Here is a 25634-nt window from a genome sequence, read left to right on the forward strand (position 1 = left end):
CCTTTGAAGATGTTAGTGCCAAAACCAGCCATCATGGACCTCACTGTTCCCCCAGCTCCTCTTACACATTAAGCCCTTTCTCCCGTTCCTCTGCAAACTCTCCCAGTCAGAAGCCCTATCTATTCACAATTTCAAGTGCTAAGCTCTCTTCAGTCACTATAAGAATGCTTTACAACAACAGTTTCTTTGTGTTTAGCAGCCAGACCATGCAATATTAAAACTCGGTATTCGCTCTGATTGGGAGCTATTACAGTCAGTCAAGCATGTGCCATGCGGTATACAAAGAGAGTCTTGCAATTAAGTCCTTGGGCAACAAGACATGAATATTATCAAGAAAAAATCCTTTGCACTTGGATGTAAAAGAGAAACCAAAAGCTTAGCACTATTACTCACAATACCATAATAAGAGCTGCTTTTATTTTTTAATGCATTTATCACACTTCAGAATCAGTATGCACACATTCCTTGTCTCTACTGTGTATCTAAAGATATTTTTAGCCTAATATTTCCATGACAACGAAGCAAGAAACGGTCAATTTGAGAAGATGGCTGAATGAAAATTCAAAAAGCTTGTAGAAGCAGCTTCCTAGTGCTCAAATTGTTTCAGTAACCCACTACACTAAGCACGTTATTGTTTGTTGCTGCTATTTCTAATCATCAAATTAAAAAACTAATTTTGAGTGATTAAGAGAATTACGCATCATGTTATCATACAACAAAGACTGTTCATTGCTGTCATCGTACAAACACCCTAATACAAGTAAAAGAAGACAGCAAAACGGTACTTTAGATTGAAGTAAGAGCTCACAGGGAAGAATAAGATGACATATTGTGGTACTCTCTTAGGCAACTGGTAACAGGTTACACATACCAAGAATGTGATGGCAAGCATGACAATTCAAACTCTTTGCTTTCCCGACTACCAGAGCAGAACTATTTGCAGACAATTTTGGAAGAGAATCATTTGCAAAATCTGGAAGACCAAAATGAAGGCCAGTATTCCAGGCAGTGGCATTAAAGGCAAGGAAAACGTACCAGGGAGCAACCCAAGGAAAGGCATGCACCTCTCCCTTCACCTCAGGATTATTTGGTCTTGTTCGCAAGGCATCCAACAGGTCTACACAGTGTGAGGAGAAAACGAGGACAGTTGCACCGGTGTTTTGGCACTGTAAGTCTACTGAAGGCAAAAGACAGTCACAGTACAATAACAGTGCAGTGGAGATCGAGATCGTTGGCACACTGGTTCCTGGATTCACATTACCATCTTGCAAACATTTTATCCCTTTCCAAAATACTTTTTTTCCTTCTTTGCAGAAAGGAGGTGAACCGCAGTGAACAATATGTAATTCTATCACTAAATACTTGTTCCGTTATTAAATACACGTGTGAGATGAACAGCCTTGCATTGTAATTACCTAATGACCAAAATTCCCCAAAGTTCAGTTGTTCTGAAAAACAGCATTCTTTGAGGTCTGGTCTTAGTACATCGAAGACTTACCTGGGTAGGTCTTGTAAGCATTAATTTAGCAGAGGAAAAGAGACTTCTGTGTCTTCAAAACACAGAGATGTTCTCTTGTTTACACATCCAAAGCATTTATAATTAATTGGGTTTGCCCACTCAGAACCATGAGCCTTGAATAAAAGCTGCATGCCAGCTATGCTGCTGAGGTATGGTTTTTTTCTTTTCCTCTCCTTTTAGTCTTATGAATGCTTTGCTTTACAATAGCAGGGCCTGAGTTCATTCCATTTGGTGAGAAACCACAGCCAGAGAAAGCGCACTCACATCCTTTGGTTCTCACAGAGACTTGTGAGCCATGCTACTGGTTGGTGAAACCCCATCGGTGTGATGCCTTTGCAAACACAGTGCTGCATCTGGATATAAAGTATAAAAACTTGGCCGTATTGTTTTAAAACAATGCCACCAAAGCTCCTCTCCCCTGTACCACTGCTAAGAAGCTCAACAGGGTTAGGAGTGTGGCATGTGTGGGTTTACCTAGATTTACTTTTTCCAATGAGGACTTGTAAAAGACAAATAAACTCAAAGCCCAGGTTACCCAGGGACACACAGGAGATCCCAGAATTGTCTGCTTGACACACAGCTCCTTTTGTAGGTTTCTTCTTTCTCTGCAACAATGCAATCTCTGCAGGTCAGAGGATCTCAGATGCTGATAGCCATCATAAGACGCATTGTGAAGAGAAAAGCCCTTGGCATTCTAGCTTCACACACTCTGATCAGCCTCATTATCATGGTTTATATTCCAATACCAGCTCATACACTGTCTGACTGTGGCCCACATGCTACAAGTTTCAAAATCACTGCTGCTTTACATGATGCTGCACATATTTGCCACCACGTCCTCCACAAAAAAAAGGGAGGCTCCAGGGAGACAGACACACACATCAGTGCCTCTGTGCATCCTTTCACACGTGCCATGGACCATTCCTTCCTCAGAGCTGCTCAGGTCTCTGGCAGTAAAGGGAAGGCAGCGTGACCAACTCCTTTTCTAGGAACTGCGATTGTGCTCTAGGTATGTTTTCGTATATTTGCATGCCATTAACAATGCCAACACCTGTCTGTTGCTGCCAATACTATATGGACCGTGCCCAGTAGCAAGCTATGTATAAGCCATAAGCTTGGTCCTACAACACTCAGCATATAAAATTCCTTTACAGGAAAGCAATTCACAGGCAGTTCTGCCTACAGATGATGTAAAGTTGTGTCCAAGATCTCAAAGGGAGAGAAAGAAGGTGCCCACGTCTCATGAGGGAGGCTCTGGAGGGCTCAGGATCTGCATCAACTGAGAAAGATTTACATCAGAATGAGAATTACGAGAATTACAGATAGAGCTCATCAGATTTAGATCTACAACTCTGTACAATGCTTTCTAAAGATCAGTAAGAAGAAGGAAAAACCTACCCATTAGAAAAATTATGTTTTTAGCAGGAATCACGACTGGACTTCTGCTTTTGACTACAGTTGGATTCACAACCGTATGGGATGTTGGAACACAGCACTGAGCCTCTCTGCTCTCTTTTACAAAGATGTGGACAGACTCATCAAACACTGCTGCTCTTCTGAAGCTTGCCCACAAAGTCATCTTCTACAGGAAGCATACATACTATGAGACTTTTGTGATTCACTTCACAGTTTCGACTGTAGAAGGAGAAAGTAGGTAACTTTGCTGCATTTGGTTGAGCCACTCTACGGTGAAGGATTTCTTACATCTTGGCTTGAGATGGTCCATATGTGGCTGCTCACCCATTCAGGAAACTCCTATTCACAAGGGCATTTTGATCAGGTGCCACTGCTACGGTGCCTATTGTTAATTTCCCCGGGATTTTATAAGACAAAGCACAAGCTATCAAAAAGGAAAAGATCAAAAGGCTGCCAAGAAAGAGTTATTATACCTGTTATTACTTCTCATGTTAGAGCTCCTTCTGCAATCTTCTATTTCGACAACTTTTTTTTTTTCTTTTCTTTTCTAAAATACCAACTACTGTTCACCATTTATTTGCAATCTAATAATTAGGGAAGAAAATTTCTGTAATCACAAAATGAAACATGACTTTTTAAAACCCAGCAATTCCAAAAGTATCATAGTTGATACTGGTGAAAAGAAGGGGCTGCAAATGGGTTACATTAAGTTGAAAGGCGAGATAAAATCTCCTGACTGTAAAAAGACCAGTGAATCTAATGCTGAGAGCATCGGATCAGTGTATTTGTTTTCAAGTGCAATAAAAACACAGAACTGTGGGCAAAAAATTACTATGAAACAGATGCTGCATTTGTCCAGGTTAAAAAATGACCATCTTGTAACATATACTGCAATAATAAGGAATGGAAATACCACATTTAAACAAGCAAGGGGACAAAGAATCATAGGCAGCCTAGACAAGATACTGCAGAGTGAGGATGGTTTACTCTCTTCAAATCATTGCTAGTTCCTATTGATTATAAAACCATATACAGATGCCAGTGCGCCCGCCACCTGAAGGTGTCTGCTAGGTGGCTGGTGCACTCTCTCTGGCTTTGCACTTCACTGCTGGGACCCATGGTGCAAGCCGCGGGTGTCCGCTTCATTGGCTGGGGCTGACATTTGCAAGCCTTCAGAGCTGCCGTCCTGACAGCAGTAACTCCCGGCTTGCTCAAACCCATCCAAGCTGAAATTGCTGCAGTCACACACACAGGTGACAGACAGGAAACATTATTATTTTAATTTTTTTATAATAAAGGCTGAAGTCTCCAACCACAGCACACTTAACTCCCACAGGATTTGCTGCACTGTGAAAAGGAAACCCTAATGAAAATCATCAATAGCCTGAGCAAGATCTAACAGCTCTTATGTGACAACACACAGTGGGATGACTATACAGTCCAGACTGCAGGTAACCTAGACTATTTTTAAAACACTGTTTTTCAGAAATAAACTTGCAGACAGCCTAGACAAAATCAAAAGCAGAGGCAAAGAGCATCTGAAAAAAAGGAAGTAGTAGTGGAGAAAAGATGATTCTGGAGTAAATTCCTTTTGAATCACCTCCACATTTATAACACATACTATTGCTAATTTACACTTAAGTGTGTATTATATAAGTTTTGTCCCCTAATTTGCCAGTTATATACATAAAAATATGACACTTAATCCTAATCTTGGCACTCACATTCATGCCTCCTATAGCCCCAAGCAAGAGATTCTCAACCTTTTACTAACCACCCTATATGCAGCAACATTGAAAAAGGAAGATACTGTGTCTCTTCCTTGCAGTCTGGAAGACGGTCATCAGCTTCCTGCACCTGGGGCACAGCTGAAGACTTTAAGTGTCCTGCTTCTAGAACCTGGGCCACCACTTTGCCATCTCTGGCAGACACATGCTGAGCATTCAGATGAAATGCTTCAATGCCAGGAAACCTAGATTCTGTTTGAACCTCTGCCACTGACTTACTGTAGTAATTTTGCTCTTTCCTGACTTAATTTCCTCCTCTATAAAATGAAGAAAATTACACTTCTGGCAACCCAACCCAAAGGAGAGAGGAATATGAGTATTTGCTAGTCCTTCCATTAGCCAGTTTTCATAATAACAAGGCTGTTCTTCAGTCACAGGAGAAAAGTATTCTCTTCTGCAAAGCAACGCTCATGACGACATTCAATACAGGCCCGAACAAAGTGTATTAGCATCTGGGAGCATAGCAGCTCAGTAACGGTTAAATTCCCAGCAGATATATGGTGCAGCTGGTCAATCTGCCTCTGTAGAGGTAAGGCACTATATGCGTGCTTCTCTACTGACCTGAAGAGATTGGATTGAGCGGGTCATCACAGGATTTAGCTCTACTTATTACTTAAGCTGCAGTCAGGTAGGTCATGCTAAAATTGAAAGTACATTCCAAATTTCTTTTAAAGTATTTGTTTGTTCAGATCTACCCTACACCTATTTTCCCTTAAATCACAGACAGCGTTGTACTTTAAAAAACTCCTGGGCTGTAACTCTGTCACTCCTGGTATTATAAATCCCACCGAGAGAGCATGGCATTCAGACAAGCACTGTATTTGGCACCTTGCCCAGCAATCACAAAGGAAGAAGGAAAGAATGGAAAGTGAGACTGAAAGTTACTGGTCTAACTGGCTGGCTGTAGGTGCCTATAGCCAACACATGGAGGAGAAGGACTGTCTACTATGGAAGGAGAGCTCTTTGGGGATGCAAACGGTCATGTACAACTAATGCGTTGGTAACAGTAACAGGCGTGCTGCTACACAAACTCTGTCTGCCCTTTCTACATAAGGTACTGCAGGTGCATTAACCAAACAGTTTCTTTACATCTTCTGGTGGGGTTTCACCAACAGCAGGGGAATTGTCCCCTTCTTACAGAAGCTGTAATAGCTGCTCAAAACCAATCTCATTTGTTGAGAGGCTCAAAAACACATCCAGGCCACCCCCCACCCAATCTTCACAATTCTGTAGCTTATATGTTTTAAAACACAACTCCCAATGCCAAGAAGGTCATACAAAAGTATTGCAGGTAACAGGTTTTAGTTCACTCACCAGGTGTATTGGGTCTGGCTGAGATGGAGTTAATTCTCCCCATAGCAGCCCTCATAGTGCTGCGCTCTGCATTGGTAGCTAGAAAGGTGTTGATAACACACCGGTGTTTTGGCTACTGCTGAGCAGTGCTCCCACAGCATCAAGGCTGTCTCTCCAACATTTTCGCCCCCCTCAACAGCAGGCTGGGGCTGGGCAAGATCTTGGCAGGGGACATAGCCAGGACAGCTGACCTAAACTAACCAAACAGATATTCCATACCATATGACAGCTCAGACATAAAAGCCAAGTAAAGGGAGACGGAAGCGGGGGCATTTTTTTTGTCTTCTGGAGCAACCACTACCCGTACTGAAGCCCTGCTTCCCAGGAAGGGGCCAGACATCGCCTGCTGGTGGGAAGTAGAGAATAACACCATTTGTTTTTCTTAGCTTTCTTTGCATTATTGAACTGTCCTTATCTTGACCCACAAGCCTTTTGCTATATTTTCTCCCCCCTGTCCAGCTGAGGAGGGGGAGTGATAGAGTGGCTTTGGTGGGCACCTGGCACCCAGCCAGGGTCAACCTACCACACCAGGCCAAAAAAGAAACTATAAAAAACATACCGTAAATGTGGGAGGTTTTTTGCAAGTATCCTTCTTATTAACTATCACAAGTAAACATGTCTTTTTTTGGCAGCATTGAGAGCTGAAAAGAAGGGGCAATCAAAAAGAGCCATGAATGAAGTTTTGAGATCACAGGAGAGGAACAAGTTGTCCTACTGGTTCAAGTTTTTCAGTTCTAAGAGGATAGATGATGATTCCAGGATGGGTTTGCAACAGATTGGTTTGTAGGTTTGTTTTTGGTTTTTTTTTTTTTCCCTCTGCTACCTCTGGGAATTTCTAGTCTGAAAACCAAATACTTGAACTCTCACCTGCTGTGAACTGACATCACCTCACATAAACTAATGGATCCATCATAGTTCATACACACAAAATACCCGGCCTCTTGTTCAAATAGACATCCTTTACTAGCACATGTATATTCCAGATCCGAAGTCCCAAATAGGCTCTGAGGATACACCAATTTACCTCCTAGCAAAAGGCCAGCATAAGATGTGCATTTTTGCCATGTCAATTTGGTCTGTCAAAGAAAGCATATGCGCACGTACATTGTCCACCTGTATAATGCTGTCGTGGACATCCAACTGCTGAGTGCCACACTAAGACTCCAAAAGAGGTAAATGTATGTCTAGTATTGTTGTTTTATAATTTTGATGGTTCATTTTTCTACCTCCTTGCTGGCTTGGAGAATATACCTACCTTAAAGTGACTATCGTGACCTCAGAGAGGGCTAGCAGATACTACTTTTGAGTCAGCTGCCAGCATGTAGGAATCTTTATGTCAGCCTTGACAAGCCGTGGCTTCTAAAATAAAAGTGTTTTGAAGGGCTAAGTAACTTTTAGTCCACAGCACAACAAAAACTGCTTAGAAATTTTGTGTTTAATTTATCCTTTTAAAGATTTTCCAACATCTACACTATATGCCTCTTCCACACTAGCTGTCAAAACTCTGATTCATCTCGTTAAAGCCAACAGAAAAACTCCCACTGATTTCAGTGGACAGAAACCACACCTACCTCTTCTCATTTTCCTTCCAAAAGAAATAGTCTCCTCAGCTGTAATTTGTTCCTTTCACATCCACATGTCACTCAGTCCTGCTGCCCTTCTCCAAAATATTTCTAAAGCTCCTGCAATCTTTCTGTTTGAAAATAGCCAGGTAAAGAAAAAAATCTGTTAAATGCACTACCAACTGGATTTATATTCCATAGCACATCACATGCATAGGTCAGCTAAATCATTTATGCATGTCACAGAAGTATTACTTAGCATTTCGCTGCATTTCAAATGCAACAAATTTATGAAATTTAGAAAAAGAAATAGATCTGCTAAAGCAAAACTTGATTCTATTTTCCAAACTGCACAAAACCTAAATGGGCTAGTTCAGAGGCAGAAACTTTATCTTTGCATGTATTATATATATTTAAAAGGTTTCCACTGAGTCATTTTCTAACAGAAGAAAGCACAATATGAGATTTTTAATCCATCGTAGAAGCTCAGCACACTTTGTAGAGAAGCAGTAATTACAGAGGTGCCTGCTAGCAATGCTACTGTTAAGGCTGTGTTGGGTGGTTCATTATTAACCCAGTTTTCATGGTTTCACAGCTCAGTCACAAAACACCCATGTACTGGCCTTAAACCACCATAGAAAATTTCATCCCAGAAGCAATTTATTTAGTTACTTTTTCTTGTAAAAGTGCAAAGAGAAAAAGGGAATTATATCAAATTTTCATGCTTTTCTATGAATATATACCAGGGAGAGAGTTAATAATTTTAAAATGGCAAATTCTGACACTCTTGGGTGAAATCCTTATCGTGTTTAAATTAACAGCTAGTTCTCTTGACTGTAGCAGGGACAGGATTTCAATCTCTGAGTTCTGGAGAAGTTCAGATCCTGCTGTCCACAGAGCTGCTCTGCAAGAGCAAGTGCCTTCTCCCATTTAATTCATTGCCTTCTTAAGCCTGTTCCAGTTGCAACATAATGCAAATTAGCTCAAACCCCACTGTAGATTATTACACTCGTGCGCTGTCACATGTCTCCCTGTTTTGAGCCTTGCTAAGTGTTTCTGATACAACTAGAGATGGGATCTTTTAGAAGAAGTGTTCTAGAGAACATCTGGAAGCCCCCTCTGGACAGCTGCTCAGAGCTCTCGAACGACACACTTCACACAAATTGATACAGGCTTAATCTCCATGCCTTCCCCAGACACAGCCACCACTGACAGTGTAGTATAATACACACAGCGCAGGCCACTGAAGTTGTAAGAGCTCTGCTCTACTACTGAGTACAAGGGGGACTTTACAGACAGTACCGAGACTTTTGTCAATCTTTTTGAAAAAGGACCATCTTTCACAACAAGGTTGAGAGCTGGCATGAGTTTCCAGGATAAGGCTTTAAACTAAGCTTTCAGTTCAAACTGACTGCCTAGGAATCCTCTGCCTTTGTAAGGTAAAAATCATGGGAAACTTGGGAAAGTTGGTTGATCTGCTCAATTGCCACCTACTCTTTGGTCAGGGAAATCAATATAGCTGCAGCTGAGATTTCTCCTGGCTAAGATTCATTTTCTTTCCCTGAAAAGTTAGAGATAAATTTGAATGGAAAAGCAGCATGAACCCACATGAAAATTCCCCCTGCACCAGAACAGGATAAACAAAAAATACAAGTCAGAGGCTTCCTGTTAAGGTTCCACAACTGAGCCCCACACACCTGAAGTCTCTAAATAACGTGAGCTGATTCAGCCCCAAATGCTTGCTTACATTAGCTAGCCTAGTAAAACACTGAGGCCTTTAGGAATAGCACTTGGAGATGATCTAAACTACCAGGATTAGAGGAAGCAATCCAGTAATTACTACTGATTACAAGGCCAGTAATCAAACAGTCACTCCAAAAATGATGTGGTGCTAAGAGATGACTTCTGACAGAGACCCCACACAGACAGCTAACAGAGATAGCATCATCTTAAACACCACAGATGACTCTGCTGTGGCTGACTCTGAACTGAGACCCTACAATCCAAAATGTCACTATGTGCCTTTTCTTTTACATTTTCACCTTAACACAAAAAAGGTACATAATGGGTTCTCTGAAATCTAAGGAAGAGTCAGGGAAAAGAAGAAAAGAAAGGATAAAGCCAAAATATATTGGTACAAAAATTTACTTCTCACTTTTGTGACATGCCATGCATAGACTTCGTGCAGTTCACAAAGGGAAAGGAAAACAGTGAATCTATTAGCTATGTAATGTTCCTCACAGGCAGCTCATAAAGCTTACCATAATACCTTGTAAACAGGAAAACATTTGAAAGCCTGAATCCAGAAGCATGCTAATTACAGAACATCACTTATATGTAAATCAAGAAATCCTAGGCAAGTGGAGGGAAGGAAATGGTTCCATCTCTCCCCACGACCACGAGATGCCACAGTGACAAACCAAAAAAAAAAGTAATTAAGTGTTTTGTAACTGAGCAGGGCTGGCTCATTCCACCTCAGGCAAATACCTTTATCAATAGGAACAGGAAAAATGCTCCTCTTGGAGGTCTCTAAAGTAACATAGATTGCAGAGGTTCAGAAGTCAGAAATAAACATTAGCTACTATACTTGAGAAGCTAAGAATTCCTTGTTATAAAGCAAAATCTTAGTAATGCACTTGTATTCTGTTTTAAAGAAATATATTCTTTCATCCTTAAATCTCGTCTAGCAATTAAACAGACAGACTAATCTAATACACTGTAGGAACATCACTTTTTGGTGTGGTAAATCTGCTGTTCAAGTGTTGTCTGACAATCCAGGGAAGTTAATCACATGTCAGTTTGTGTGGGTTCCCAAGTATCTCTGGAGTAACCCAGAGTTGCCAGGTTATAAAGCAATTTTACCCTCAGGAAGTGCTGCTCAACAGCTTGGATAAACAGCAAGTTAGCAGGAAGGCAAACTGAGACTCTGAAATCTCTACAAGCCCCTGATAGACCTTGATGTGTTCCAACTGTAGGTTTATTTTAATGGAGTAGAAACGGAGAAGCAGAACTGCAGCCTTACACCTGTAACACCTGTGCTAGACAACAGCAGTGGTAAGAAACTTTTCTGTGCGTAGATTGATTTTTGGAGCCAGGGGCAGGAGAGACAGGTGTCCACGAGACATGGGCAGCACCGAAAGCTGCCTCCCTTCCCAGGATCTGCCTCCTGCGCTCAGAGGGACCCTCAGAAGCCAAGAGCCCTTACCTGCAAGCTGCCTGGGAAAGCTCCCTGGTGCTCCTCTACTGCAAAAAGATTACACATTTATTCTGAGTGCTTGTGTTTGCACTCTCTACGTTGCTGGTTTTGTACTTCTGCCACTCAGAAGTCTCTAGAACACTGCTGGCAAGTTACAACCACCACAGCTTAAATTCTGATACATGTGCATTGCCCATCTTATTTCTAACCCAGCTACACCTCATCCTTGCAACATAGCAGCAATGCACTTCATAATCAAAATTGATTTTGTTTCTTACAGTGTAAATTATTTTCTTTAAAAAAAAAAAATCAATTCCTGATATCTTTGTGCATTTTATTTATAAGATAATTATTTTTTTCCCCCAATGTTTTTAAAAAGTTATTTTTAACTGTTCCTTTTTGGATGTTCCAGTGAATGGAAATCATTATTGAACTTGTAAAGTATCCCAGCCCCGCAAAAGAAATGGGTCAGGAAAAAAATAAAGCTGAGAGGCATAGAGAAAGATCATCTTTGAAAATTAAATAAGACTTGTTCCACTTTTGTATGATGCCTGAGATGCATTTACATTTAGGTTACATCATTATTATTATTATTATTATTATTATTATTATTATTATTTTCTGATTAGGTGTAAGAAAACAAAAATCACAATGAGGGTAGTCAAGCACTGGAACAGGTTGCCCAGAAGGGAACTCCATGCTTGAAGATAGTCAAAACCTAGCTAGACAGGGTCTAGAGCACCCTGCACTAACAGGACCTGCCTTGAGCCAGTAGTTGGATAAATTATTAACTCAAGATTATTGAATGATCGTATTTATACCTTTCTTATAGTGTGAAGGGGCTACTAAGAGGAAGCAAGATTACCAGTATATGCAGTCTAATCATGGAAAGCTGCCTTAAAATGGCCCCAGAGTAAGAAGCAATCAGACCTGTAGCTCTTACTCTCAGGAATGAGTCTACAGCTACAAGTGAGCCATGACAGCTCACCCCAGGTACGTAAACACATTACCTCCCCACATCTCTGCTTCCTACCACTTCAGAAGTGAACAAGTACCTGCCAGGCACACAGAGTCTGTTGCCCAGGAAAAGGAAGGGTCTGGAACAAACGCTGCTGTCTGCAATTAGAGGTCTTACTGTAGCAGATGCTTTTGGTAAAGGAGACTTGGAAAAATATCCCCAGGCAGGACAACTTCTAAAGAGAGAACGCATAATGAAATTAGCATAGATAATTTAATGAAAGGGGAAGGACAGAAAGAAGCATCATTATGGAAATTTAATTAATAAACAATTACAGCAAAAGTATCTATTTCAAGGTTGTGGGGTTTGGTTTTTTTTAATAATTTATAAAAAGCTATTAGCACTGAACTATGGGAGGAAATTGTACCTGTTACTAATGTGGTAAAGTGAACATCTAAAGTACTGAAAGGATTGGAGAATAGCTTGGAAGTACAAAGCACTAGTTGTCTGAGGCTCTCAAGATCCTATTACCAATATCAAAGACCTTGCAGAAAGATGGTTCTGTTGGGCAAAAGTGTTTGAACCCTGCAGGGAGACAGTAATTCATCCCTGCTGACCCCCTGTTCTCTGAGTAAATCTGTTCTGGATATAAATGGTGTTTTTGACATCTGGCAGTCCTATAGCAGGAAACCCTGGCCCAGGAGAAAGATGATGACAGGACTAGATTTCCTAGCTAGTAGCAAGAAAAGCCAATTATCAAAAGGCTTCCTGCATCATATGTGCACTTTTTCAGAAGCAGGATGAGTTACTACAGTACTACACCACAGATATAATTCTGCCTTCCTCATGGAAAGTCAAATAAGTTTTTCTGTCTAATAGCATTGTCCAAACACCATTGTATCAGTTGGATGAATGTTGCCATAACCACTACAAGGCATGAGACACAGAGTGGCTGGCCAAAATCGGACAATGACATAGTGGGGTTACAATCAAATTTCTGTATTATGTAAAGGGATTGAGATTTTCCTGTGCCACGTTGGGAAATTTGAGAGCCCCTTCAGATGCTTCACTACTGCACGGAGGTATAAAAGAGCCTTCCTTTCAGATGTGAAGCAAACTCATTGCCACCGTAAACTAAGAAAAATGTTATCTTTAATACATACGCTCCAAGTTGTTTTGATGAATTACTTTTACGGTATGCTTTAAGAGGATTACAAAAAAATCCATAGAATTCTCCAAAATTAGAAATGGTAAATTACTTACACTGATCTATTCTTTAGGACCTTTAAACTAGTGATGGGCTTGGTCAATAAACTGCCTGCTGAGTTTGCTCTCTCCAGCAAGCCCTTGATGCAACTCAGCCTTTGCTTAGAGACCCGTGTCCTTGGGTACCCTAACACCTCCGTCATCAGAAATGTTCAAGTTTGATGGTGCTGAGATCTGACACCAAAAAGACATCCTCCTTGTCTCATGAGTAATTTAGCATCTATGAATTGAACTTATATCCTCAATTATAAAAATGTGAATACAGTAATTTTTTTATTTAATAAGAAAATAACTGAAAAAAGGCTCAGTATCTTACCATGCTTTTGAAGTAAATATGACCTTTTGATGCACGTGTTGATACCCTTCCAATCACAGCTGCTTCCCATTTCCACTGCATTTGTCTTCTGTTTTTCTACAAATATAAAACCATTTGGGCCAAAGTCCGCACCTGGGCTCTCTGTACATGGTTGTACATGAAAGGTGCTGGGCCTGATGGCACACAGGGGCTGCATGCAAGCGATTCTTACTGAATTCAGTGGAGACTAACTTGGCTTGCAGCAGCTTCAGAAACATGCCCAATGGAAGTATCCAAGGGGAGAGCATAGGGGCAAAGACCATAAGTGCAATGGAGCAAAGAGAGGGGGTCTATCTTCCAGGGCAATTCCAGCAAATCTCTACAGACCATCACCCAAAATAAACTTTCCAGAAGCATTTAACAGTGGCAGAGATGGCACTATAATCTCTTGCTCTCAATCGCAGAAAGATTATCAATCACGAAACATTATCTAAGTTACACTGATCCATTAAAATAAATTACATGACTTCAGCACCCGTTGTGCAGAATACTAACATCCAAAGTTCAAAGCAGCAAAACAATAGGTATCTGCTCATGCATTTATCAAATGCTAGGTTAGATGAGAAAAACACAGCTACTAGACCACTACTGGATTTCAGGAATCTCTCTTCATTTCCTCAAGTGCGTGATATGGTGGTATCCTGAGTGATACCAAAGCTAAAGCAGAAAACACATTACATGCACAGGAGTTCTGAATCTAAAGCAAGTACAACGTGTCTGAGGATATTGCTGATGTGACTGGAACAGCAAAATGAACATGTACGTAAACCCGTATTTCCAACCTTTGGCACCTGCAGTTAGACTCCACCAGACCCAAAGTAAAGATGTACCATTCCCCATGGCATGCTGCCAGGTACAGACTGGTCTGATGGTTTCTACTTAAATTACTCTATCCCCTATCCTGGCGAACAACTGCATGATCAACAAGTGACTCGAGCAGTGTTGAAGGTTTTAGGCCCTACCTAGTATCTTCAGCAGGATCTGGAAGACAGGGAGTGGTGCAGACCACATCAGAAATTATAGCTGCCCACAAATTTTAATGCTGGAGCATGGAAAGCCACACATTCCTGACTCCTGACAGATTCAGGCAGGAAGTACTGTAAGGACCACACAGCCTCTTTTCAATCTCCTGGAAGTAGCAGCACTACTGCCTGCTCCCCAGTCCTTACCTGTTTCTTGTAAAGGGTGTTAAGCAACGAGCTTCTGCTTGGAAAGAGTGAACTCTTTGTCAACTTTCCCCTCACCTTAAGATCAAATGAGCCTGGAAGGCAGCCAGTGCCCCCCAAAAAACAGTCACAATTTTCTGTGTCTTCCCGAATCTCGCAAGTTAGTAGAGTTAGTCAAATTAGGGACTGAACAGATGTGTGCAAGAAAAAGCAATAATAGGGATGAAGAAAACAATGTGATAAATGAAGGAGAAGAGAACAGGAAAGGGCTGTGATTTTTTTTTCCCTTGTTGTCTAGCATCTTCTTTCCAAGATACAAAATCACATGGTGTTGCACCTCACAACAGGAGGCACCTCTGGTGCCTCAGGTACCACTTGGCACTAGCTTGCACCTGACCTGGGGCTGGGTGTCCTCAACCAGGATGCATTCTTCTGCCACGCTGGGACACAAGACACCAGTCAAAGCTGGGCGTTGACCTGATGGTCTGTGTGTCCAGAACACAGGGTCACCCAGCAGCACTGGCACAACAGTGCCCTTCTGCCTCCCTATGTGAGACAAGCCTAGCTGCAGAAGAATAAGAAGGCTGGAACCAGTTGCATCAGTCTTGTGTTCAGCTAGTGAGATGACTCTACAAATCTTTGTCTTTCCTAAGTAGAGTATTGGCCAGGCAAGAGTTGGGCTGTTGCACTGCAAAGGAAGTTACTGCTGTCCCTCACCATCTGGGAAAGAAAACAACAAGCAGATCCAGCATGCCCATAGCTGGCTTAAAAATAAAAAATGGAACAGAAAAGAGAGGAAAAATCCTGGTTCTTTTATTATCACCTTTTCTGAGGCTCTTTCCAACTTTGATAAAGCCATAACAGCCCTACACAAACCCCTCCCCTCTTTCCAGCAGAGGAGCTTTCAGAAACTCTGTTCCTTAAAGAACAAAAGGAAGAAGAACGTACCATGCAGCAGGGAACATTTATTTTCAGGGTACAACTTTTAAGTAATTCCCAATAGTTCAGACTGCGAATAGACTAGGGATGAGACACTTAAGCAGGGACTATGGAAACTAAAGTCTTATCTGCAGTTGTACCCATGCGCTGGCAAGTCACTTCTTCACTCTGTGCCTCTGTTTCCACCTCTCACCTTTTAATCTATCTTCCCTATCTCAGCTTTGAAGCTAGCTCTCAAACATTTGCATTGAACTTACACCTTCAAAAATCTGGCCTTAGTTCTTTAGGACAGAAGCTACCCCAGTACATAGAAAAGAAGATCTACTCTTCATGGGAGACACCAGACACTACTCTGATAAAAAAAGCAACCAATAAAATTTGAAAGTTAACAAACAAGAATAGATCTGTGCGTCAAAAGCAGGTCCCAAATGCCTCAAGGCTCAGTGTCATTAGCACTAAAACTTCAGTTAAATATTACCACAACTTCTTGACCACTGCCTTGGGAATTAGATGATGTCCAGTCTCTGATGCATTGATATAGTGTCTATGTTTGTTTAGGGTTAAGTAGCTGAGACAAGAGATAACGTAAGCTGTGGTCTCTGTGACTGGGAACTACAGCTTAGTGAAGAAAGACTTGCCTAAGATCTTCAGCGTGCCTAAGATCAGGCATTATTCCTCATTTAAAGCATTCCAGTTCACGTTGAGAGAGCTTTCTGAAACTCCTATTACCAACCTCTCAGAGTTCTCACTTCAATCTCAGCTTTGTGCAAGCAGATATTTTGTAATTTCTTTAAGCACTGCCATGAAAAGTGGAGAGCAGGTAATGTGGGGACCAGCCAGGCTGTCCCAGCATGCTGATCCCAGCCCTGATCTCCATGGTACAAACAAAATATGTCCAAGTGCTAAAACAAGTTGTGGAAAGGGAGAGAAAGACAGAGAAAAATCTGATTTGCGGACATGTCTCTCAGTTAAGATACCACAGCGCAACCATACAGGAAGCTGAGAAATAGCTGTCTAATGTCTTGCGTGGAGTGACCTATATTTCCATTCATGACGGGTTGCTGCCTACAATCCTGGCACAGAAACACTTTGTAAGAGAAAAACTAACAGGAAATGCAACAATGGCAAAGACTAAAGGGATGATCAAAGGACCCAAAGCAAAGGGTTCTTGATGAACTTCAACAGCCCTGAACTGGGAAGTGCCTTCATCCAGGCTCAGACTGTGCTCACCTCTTCCCAAAGCTAAGCCTAGCTCAAGTATGAATATTAAACTACTATGAGGGTACCGGGCTGAGGAAAAGAAGGAGGAATTTAAAAATTGTGTGTAGGGTGGAAGATAATCAAAAAGCATCAATAAGACTACTCCATGTGCAAGGAGATGAAGAGAAAGAACCTCAAAACTATGGTATGTCTTCCTTGGGAGAGAAACAAGCAGTAGATGCATGTTTTGGGGCACAAGTCTCTCTCATTGCTTCATATCTGTTTTTTCTCTGACGCCTTTAATCATTCTGCTAAATAGTCTTCACACTGTTGAAGATGCTTCCGTGTTGCTCCAGTTTTTACTGTCTGTGGACTCCTGAAAGTTAAAGTCATGCAGCATAGTCTAATTTGCTCAAAGGTATAGCAGGATGGACTTCCAACAGCCTTATCTCTATTTTCTCCCTTCACGCACTTTCATAAAGTGAAGCGCATGTGATTTGAGAGACATTGGGGTAATGAAAATGGAGACAGGAAAATATTTTAGTGAACTGGGCTCGTCAACAGTCTGTCCAGAAAAAGGAAAACTTTGCAAATACTCCAGCTTCATTAAAGCTTTTGTTGATATGACTGTGCCGCATTTATTTGGAAACATTTGAGGCTACAACATCCTTCAATTATTTGTACTTTGAAAGTGGCCTTTATATCGGCTTCCTAAAGCAATGCAAAAGACATATTTTCTAGAGAGTGCCCCAGCTGAAAGGGCTGATTGTTTGTCAGTTTTGGGAACATTTCTGTACATATTCCACAAAAGCACACATATGGCATATATTGACCATGACCTAGAACATATGCCTTCTCCCTGCAGATGTACCAGGATCTCTCAGACCTCTGACTTTAGTCGCATGCTTTTTTTACCATTATTTCCCTGCTAGTCAATGGGAATAACTAATAATTTCTGTTCTCTGCAAGGCCTATCATCCTATTAATAAAAATGCAGGAACAACAACAGCAACAAATTTAAACAACTGCTGTATAAGCTTCCACATAAAAGTGCCACACAGGTGACTGGTTACACTTAGAAATGGTTTTCTTAGTTGCCGGGTTGTAAAACAATCTACAGAAAGGCCAGCAGATTAACAGGGGTCCCAGGTATCTGGCTATCTTCAGTGCAATTCTGAATAGTGTCAAAACCTTTCTCATCATTTTAAGGATATGCTAGTTTAATACTGTGCTTACAGGACAATGCTGCATCGCACCTCTGTGAAATGGTCTCTTGCACATTCTCTCTTTGTACTGCTGTATAAGCCAAAAAAGTGTGCCAGAAATTGTAGTGAAGCAGAGCATGTTTACTTTCCTGGAAAAGCCATTATAGGCTGGTTCTTTCACTGCAGTGCCCTCCAAGCCTTAACACAAAGTATACATCCCTAGCAGCATGTAGCCTCTCTTCCCTCCTCCTTCCTCTCCCCAAGCCCCAGCCATTTCATGGTTCCAGTGGATGGTTACTGTTTATCACTGGCTGTCATAAAACCCCAAATTGCTAGACTTCCACAGACATGCAAAACTGGCCATAGTGCAACATTGCCTCTGCAGCTGTTAAGGCTTTTTGTTTGCTGGGTATTAATAGGAGATGAGTTCTGTTCTGCTGGCATTCGTGCTGTAATTTGGAAGCAACTCCCTCTCTGGCTCACACCAATTAGGTATCTGTCTGGCAACATTATGTTGCAAGTTTGTGATATGCAAAGTGGAAAGGCATAGGCTTCTCTGGGAAAGATATTAGACCTTTTCAAGGTGAAAAAGTAGATCACTGACACAAACTTTAAACATCTGTGGTATCTGAAAATGCTGTATGGGTATGAATTAAGAAATTATCTTTGTTTTGAAAAGTGATAGGGCTCTCTAGATGGTGTTAAACCAGGCTATCAGCAAATTCAAAAGCAATGTGTATTTTACCCAAATAGCCCCAAAACATAGAAGCATGTTCCAAAAAGAGAAAACTATTTTGCATTGTCATTGACCTACCACACAAAAAACATTTTCTTAACCTAGTGAGATTTTAAATATACCTGAAAAAGTAACCCTTAATGACTCCAACTGGGTAATCCACTGAGAATAACGTGGAAGTATAGCTTAAACAACAGAGCAGCATCTGAAATTGCAGAATTTCAGTTTTACAAAAGTACAAGAAGTGCAGTTAACACAAAAAATGGCTTCAATTTCTTGCTGTGCTTTCCTTTGTGTTCGCCACTCCTGATGCACTTCTACAAATCTCTCACAGTATCGCTAGTTTCTTCTGCCCATAGCAGCAGCATGTACACAATACCTGTCTAGCATCATCCTCCAGGCTGATGGGTTTTGCCAGTAATTATCATTACAATTGCGTCCAATAGAAGATTTCTGTTGTGATAATCTGCCACTATGAAGAAAATAACTTACAGCCACTTTTGCCTTTACTCACTCCTATTCCAGGTCCAGACCATTGCATGCAAATTACTATCTACAGTGATTAGAAGTCAGTATTTTATTAAGCACCTGAATAGTGGTTTTATGTATGATGACTACAGGTTACATAGTTAGAGTGTCATATTTCATTTGCTTGTTAATTTTCAAAAATGCAGGAAAGAAAGGATAACTAATTGAAGAACATTAAGGCTTTTGAACAAAATACTCCCAAACACATTATATATGCCTCCAGAATCAAAATACAGAAAATGAGTAATAACTCTCTATTTACTTGGCCTCATTCCTAATGCTTCTTTTTTCATATTAATGGGAATTTCACTGTTGCACATCAGCCAATCTTTTAATACCTTTGATTTTTCTAGTTCCCTCATATAGCTCTCTAATAAAAAAAGTTCAGAAATGTCTTTTTAAGTTCTTTATGTCAAGTGTCTGGCTGGTCACAGCATAAGGGTAATTTCCTTAAGTGTGGTACAAAAACACCCTGTGGGGAGTCCTAAAGTCTAACTGTTGGCAAAAGAAAAACTTTGACTTCTGAGGTTGGACAGGATGATCCCTATGGTCCCCCGATAATGAGCCTATTTTACCTCACACAACAGCACCACCAAAAATGTTAAACCTTTATATGTTTCAAGAATAGGAACCAAACCAGTCTGTGTGGGGTGCCTTAAGTTCTTGGGAACTTTAAATTCTTTATGTAAGGCAAATTCTTTATTTGGTCATACTGTGATTTCCCCTTTGTCATGGCTCGTGCCTGCTACAATGGGCCAAACACTGCAGTGAATACCATAACGTTTTCTGAAGCACTGTGTGGTTGATAAATTGCCAATACTGACTCATGTGGTGAACAGATACCAAGATACAGATAGTCACAAGAAAAGCAAAAGCAGAAATTAAGGGCTGCCTTCACAGGTGAGCTACTCTGTTTTATACAGAATTAATGTTATAATCAGCAAGACTCCAATCAATAGCCATCTAAGCTATAACACAATGCATAGTAAAGCAATACAGATACCTTGAAAATAAATTACTACATCTTAGCTACCTAATACATGCCCTGACAACCACTGAATAAAAAGACTACTGATCTCAGGGAGTGCCTGAGCTACAGATTAACAGGAGCTAAGAATACTCCAGCGGAAGACTCACTAACACTTGCTTACCTTTATACCCTCCTCAAGTCTACACTATTGGCCATTTTTGGAGACAGGACACCAGCTCAGGTTAACTTTGGACCAACATGGCAATTCTTATACCACATTACTACTGAACATACCCCTTGGCCCTGTCTTCCAGGTTCTCTCAGTTCTGTAGTGAATGGCAAGAAAAAGAAAATAGATTTCTTTGGTGAGTTTGATTTTGATGACCAGTATCCTGATTCCTGCAAATACCACCATATTGTGTGCTATGCAACATAAAAGAAGATCTCTGTCCAAAAAATAAAAGTGTGAAGGAAGGTGGTTTACACCATCCTCTTTGGATAGAAAATACATGAGGTTTTCAGATACAGCAGTTTTTAACATAACATTTAATCAACTGCAAAGCTGTGTACTTTCATATGTAAGTCACAACAATGAGCAGGAACCCTCAGATATGCCTTCAGATATATAAAATTCACATACATCAACATTGTTCACTGCTTTAACTCCCCACTTCAATAGTCAAGTGGCTCTAAGAGTATCTGCATGTACTGTTATTTACTACTGCCTACTTCATTTTCTCCTATTTTAATTCTGGACAGGGCAATGATTTGTCCTTGATGAGTGCGCTGGTACATAATCTCAGGGCTGAGATTCACAACCTAGTCATGGCAGCATAACAAATTACCACGAGGCAGCAACTCGTCAAGCGTGGGCTGCCCAACTACAGTGTAGTATGACTTAGTTTTAAGCACCCATGAAAGATGGTTATGCTAGGTTGCATTTTCTTATGGTAGGGCAAGTGAAGAATGTACATGCAATCAATTAACAACAGCTACTGTGTCTCAGCTAATGGGGGCAACTTATTAAGCTGACATATTTCATTGTGCAGTTGAGACTTTAATGAAATGTGGCCCACCTGAATAGACTTTCTCCTAAGCATTTCTCACACTGCCTCTTTCTTTTCTGTTGTAGATTAGGCAGGAAAGCTACCGCAGCGCAGTCCCACTTCCACCCTTCCTCAATAAACTGAGGTCCTAAGGCCTCATCAAAACCCAGTTCTGGGATTTTATATCTCCTCTCCACACTTCTTTAACAGCTAAAAGAAAGCATGATCAGTCTCATGGATTAGTAACCACAGCTCAAAGAAGCAGCTGCAAATTAGAGTCTGCTTTAAAGGTTAGATCCTGTAATGTATTTCTGCCTCCAAATCAGGATAACTAAAACCAGTGTTCTCATATATTAAACAATTTCCCATAAATGTATTTTTCAAAACACAGGATATAAGCATCCCGTATGTCCTGTAGACATTTCAGCAGCTCCCTTAATTCTTTAGAACAACATTCTCAATTTAACTTAACACTAGGAATTACAGACCATCACCAATGCTTCATACTGCAAAGAAATAACCTGTTTCTACAGCTGAGTACCTGTAAAATGTCTGCATGTAGCATCCTTACTGATACCAGATACTTAAGGTCAAAGTCATAGATTAATCTAATCAAGTATAACTCATATCCTTTCCAAATCCTTTAGAATTTAGGCTATGTCAAAGATTCCATTGATTGCTCTCAAATTCAGACAGTCTTAAACAGATATACCTGACTGTCACGCAATTTATATATGCTTTTACAAAACTTTGAATTTTGCCCAGCAGTCTAAGGTAGATCATTGGAAACATTCAGTACAATTGAAAAACTGAAATTGTTGCATGTTAGGCTTCTTCATGCTTAATGCCTCCTTAAGGATACATGTAGCTCTTCCACCACAAATGTTTTGCTATAGATCTCGGTCCAGTCTTTTGACTGGACCCTATTTTCTGTTCTCCAAAGACGACCATGAATTCCTTTCACACTAGCACATGGTAACTCTTTGAAAAGAAGAAGGGCTTGAACGGTCAGGTTCACTTCAGTCAGGGATGTGGGACTGCCAAGCCTGAAAATGTTAACTTGCTGTACAAGGTACTTTGCAGAAGCAAATTCAGTGTTTCTGTATTTTGATTGCGAAGCGGGGTGGAAAAGAGTTACACTGCATTGCATCAGATGCTCTGGGTAATATATGAATATGAGGAACAATTAATTTGAAACCAGTGTACCTTTCTGCAACTACATATTGTTATACTTTTATCAGTCTCAATGATGATCAGAACTCGACCCTTTTTACCTCTGAATCCACCTGAATCTGGTGGAAGTCAGATGCACCATGAAGTTTTCCAGTTGAAAGTCAGTGTGAATCTTCCTGGAGTGAGAATATGCCCCGAGTTCCTCTTTTCCTTAATACCATAATAAAGTTAATGCAGCTAATTACTAATGATATAGCCCAAATAACAGCAAATGGATTAAAACACTTATTCATAACTGTATAAAAAAAAAAGTAAATAAGACAATGTCCACAATATTTATTTGCTCACAGAAACTGTGGTTTTCTACTCCTTAAAATGTTTCAGTTCTTCTCAATACAGTCAAAGATTTTGGTAACATTTTTTGCCTTTCCTGAAGGACATATTGTGCATAAAAACATCATAAGAACAACTTAAGCAGTTCAATTATCTTTCTACAGTGACTGAATTATACTATAGCAGGATTGGAAAAATACTTACGCTCCACAAAGTAGGAGCTAGCATCAATCTTCCAGATAATCTGACCACGGTGAGAGCCATTGACGCCACGGTTCTTGTAGTCCAAAAAGTTTTCGGACAAGACCTCATCTATAAACAAAGAAAAGAGTCTCATCAAGTGCCTATTATGACAACATGCATAGCAGAGTCAGGCTAAAAATACGCCTTTGGCTTGACAGAACATAGTAGAGCTGCTAGACAGCTTGGCACCACATGTTGAAAAACTAGCTTTTTCACTCATTTATATTTTTAAGAAGTGCAGCTCTCCTTAAAAATCACAGCTTTTTCTGAAATGTAATTTAAAAAAATACATCCCTACAAAATTCTCAAAAATGAAAACACCTAGCTTAGCATAGATGAACCCCTACCTAATAAAACATTATCTAGCCATAAGAGAGAACATAGCAAAAAATAATCACCCCTTTGCACAAACTCTTCCTTCAAAAAACCCCCACAGAAAATAGTTATGTGTAGGCATCTGTACTACAATCACTTGTATCACAACAGATGTGGTTATTTCTTGCAGCATACATCAAAGGTATTTATTTTTGAAGAATCCCATTCACTGGGTGCCTTCACAGCTCTTGGCCTCCAAAACCAAACGACTAACAACAAAACACTGTCCCCTCGCAGTGTTTTGAGACACCTAGCAGCTGCCAGACTACCAAGCTGATCTTCAGAGAAATCAAGGAGTAATCTATTAAAAATGAATAAACTCTAAAAAGTTGCTGAAAACCAAGGCTGAGGAAGCAACTGCCTTGCATGCACAGGGCTGCGTGTAAATAAAAGGTGGGCAGGTAGTGATCCTGAGGAGCGACCTTCTGGTTGTCCTCACAAGTAAGTTTTTAGTCTGCTTCCAAGTTTCATTTCAGACTGCTTCAACAAGCTCTTTTCCAGACCAATCTGCAAGCCCTATGCAGTGTAGATGTTAACAAAGGCATCCTGGCCTCCAGGCAAGGGCCTGGTTCTTGACCCTCTTTTATCCAACAGCTTAAAAACCAGGCAGCGAGACCGTGCTGCAGCCTCAGGGCCACGCTCGCCAACTTACTAGCTTACACCAGGCTTTCAAGCAAACAAAAATGCACATATTGCCACCATATCAGGCCGGCACTTGTTGTTTTGATACAAAGAGCGCAGCAAAAATAAAACAGACATATGGGGACATTTACAGCCTGCCAGAGGCAAGCGGGACTCACAGGCAGTGGCCTGTAGGAGCCCAAAATGGCCACGAACTCAAGCGGCTGAAGCAGCAACCCAGGATGGGCCCGGCCATGGCCTCACTGCTCCGGGTTCAGTGAGATGAAATGGATTTTGCATCTGTGCCCTGCCAAAGCAAAAGGTCGCGATCTCTACCTGCGGAGACCAGCCAGCAACCTCCTGGATTTTTCCTCTTGGCAATGAGAACAATTTTAATCTTAACAGAGATTTGTACGAACGCTTTTTAACCAACTCAACCTTGCTATGGAAACAATCCTGGGTGGGTCCTGAGACTCAGTTCTGAAGACAATTATGTTAATTACTAGTCACCCTAAAAGCAGAGGAAAAATGTGAAGTACTCAATCCAAGATTAAAATACATCAACTGTAAACTCCCTGAAATACTTGCTTCGTTACCACGTAGGTCAATGAGAAAACAAAGATGATGCCATGCAACAAGGGAGACCATGCCTGAGGACAGGGACAGATTGACAGTGTGACCAACTGCAGAGCAGAAGAGGCAGCCCAACGGATAAAGCCAAGAAACTCAAAGACTAGCATATTATTTTTATATATATATATACATATAAAAATGTCAAACAACATAGACTTCTAAATCGAAGGAAACTACACTTTCACTGAAAGAATAAAGCAGCAAGCAGATGCCAATGTTGTCCTGTTAGTTTTACATAGTTGTGCTCTCAAGGGAGGAAGGTAAGCAGGCTACCAGCACTGAACTCTTTGGTGCCACTCTCTTGAGGAATTTACAGTAGAAATCCTTTTAAAGGGGTCATTAATGATTGCAATGGATAATTATAAATGGCAATACTATCTACAATACATTTTCCCTTTGCTGACTTGCTAATTGTCAGCAATTATTTCACTAGCTGTGTGTCACACTCTGTGTTAAAGTGGAAACCTTTCAGCACATTCACATAGTACATCTCTGCAGTAACCCTTCAACGGTAAAATCCTCTGGTATGATTTCTGTTCTTCCTCTGTACTTTATAACTGCTTGTGTCTTCTTTTAAATGCCAAATTATATATAAAAAGAGGGCAGGTAAGTATACACCATTACTCTCAGAGCTTTGGCTTACTAATGACTACCTTCAGTAAAGGACCATCCTGGATACAGATTATCCAGAATTACCCACATAGTTCTGTAGAAGTAGGAACACTTACATACACATGAGGAGATTTAAACCTATGAACTGTCCCTTTTGTTTTGGCAGGGAAAACACTTTATACTTAAATGTGAGCATGTACTGAAATGTTGCACTGAGCTGAAGCCTGGGAACCCTGCCTGGCCCCTCGTCCTGACAGGGCAGAGAGAGCATCCCTCAGCTCAGGCATGCTGCTCTCTGGCTTCATCACTCGTGACGTTTATTTGTCATATTTAGTCTCTGTAAGCTGCTGAAGATGCTCCAACACCTGCCATGTTATTAAGATGCATGGGTAATTACTGTTCCTCAAGATATATTGTTTATAAAATACCATGGTTGCTTAAG

General features: G+C 40.8%; 1 protein-coding gene across 7 annotated transcripts in view; it reads right to left on the reverse strand.

Annotated features, from left to right (window-relative positions):
- The window catches only part of HECW1 (HECT, C2 and WW domain containing E3 ubiquitin protein ligase 1), a 359806-nt gene that overhangs the window by 148686 nt on the left and 185486 nt on the right, over positions 1–25634 (reverse strand). For all 7 annotated transcript variants that reach the window (XM_069812200.1, XM_069812217.1, XM_069812185.1 and 4 more), the window contains one exon: positions 22913–23020. In XM_069812200.1, the coding sequence (XP_069668301.1) occupies positions 22913–23020 (108 nt within the window). The remainder of the gene's footprint in view (positions 1–22912; positions 23021–25634) is intronic.

Source organism: Haliaeetus albicilla, chromosome 2 (assembly GCF_947461875.1).
Source record: "Haliaeetus albicilla chromosome 2, bHalAlb1.1, whole genome shotgun sequence".
Classification (NCBI taxonomy): Eukaryota; Metazoa; Chordata; class Aves; order Accipitriformes; family Accipitridae; genus Haliaeetus; species Haliaeetus albicilla.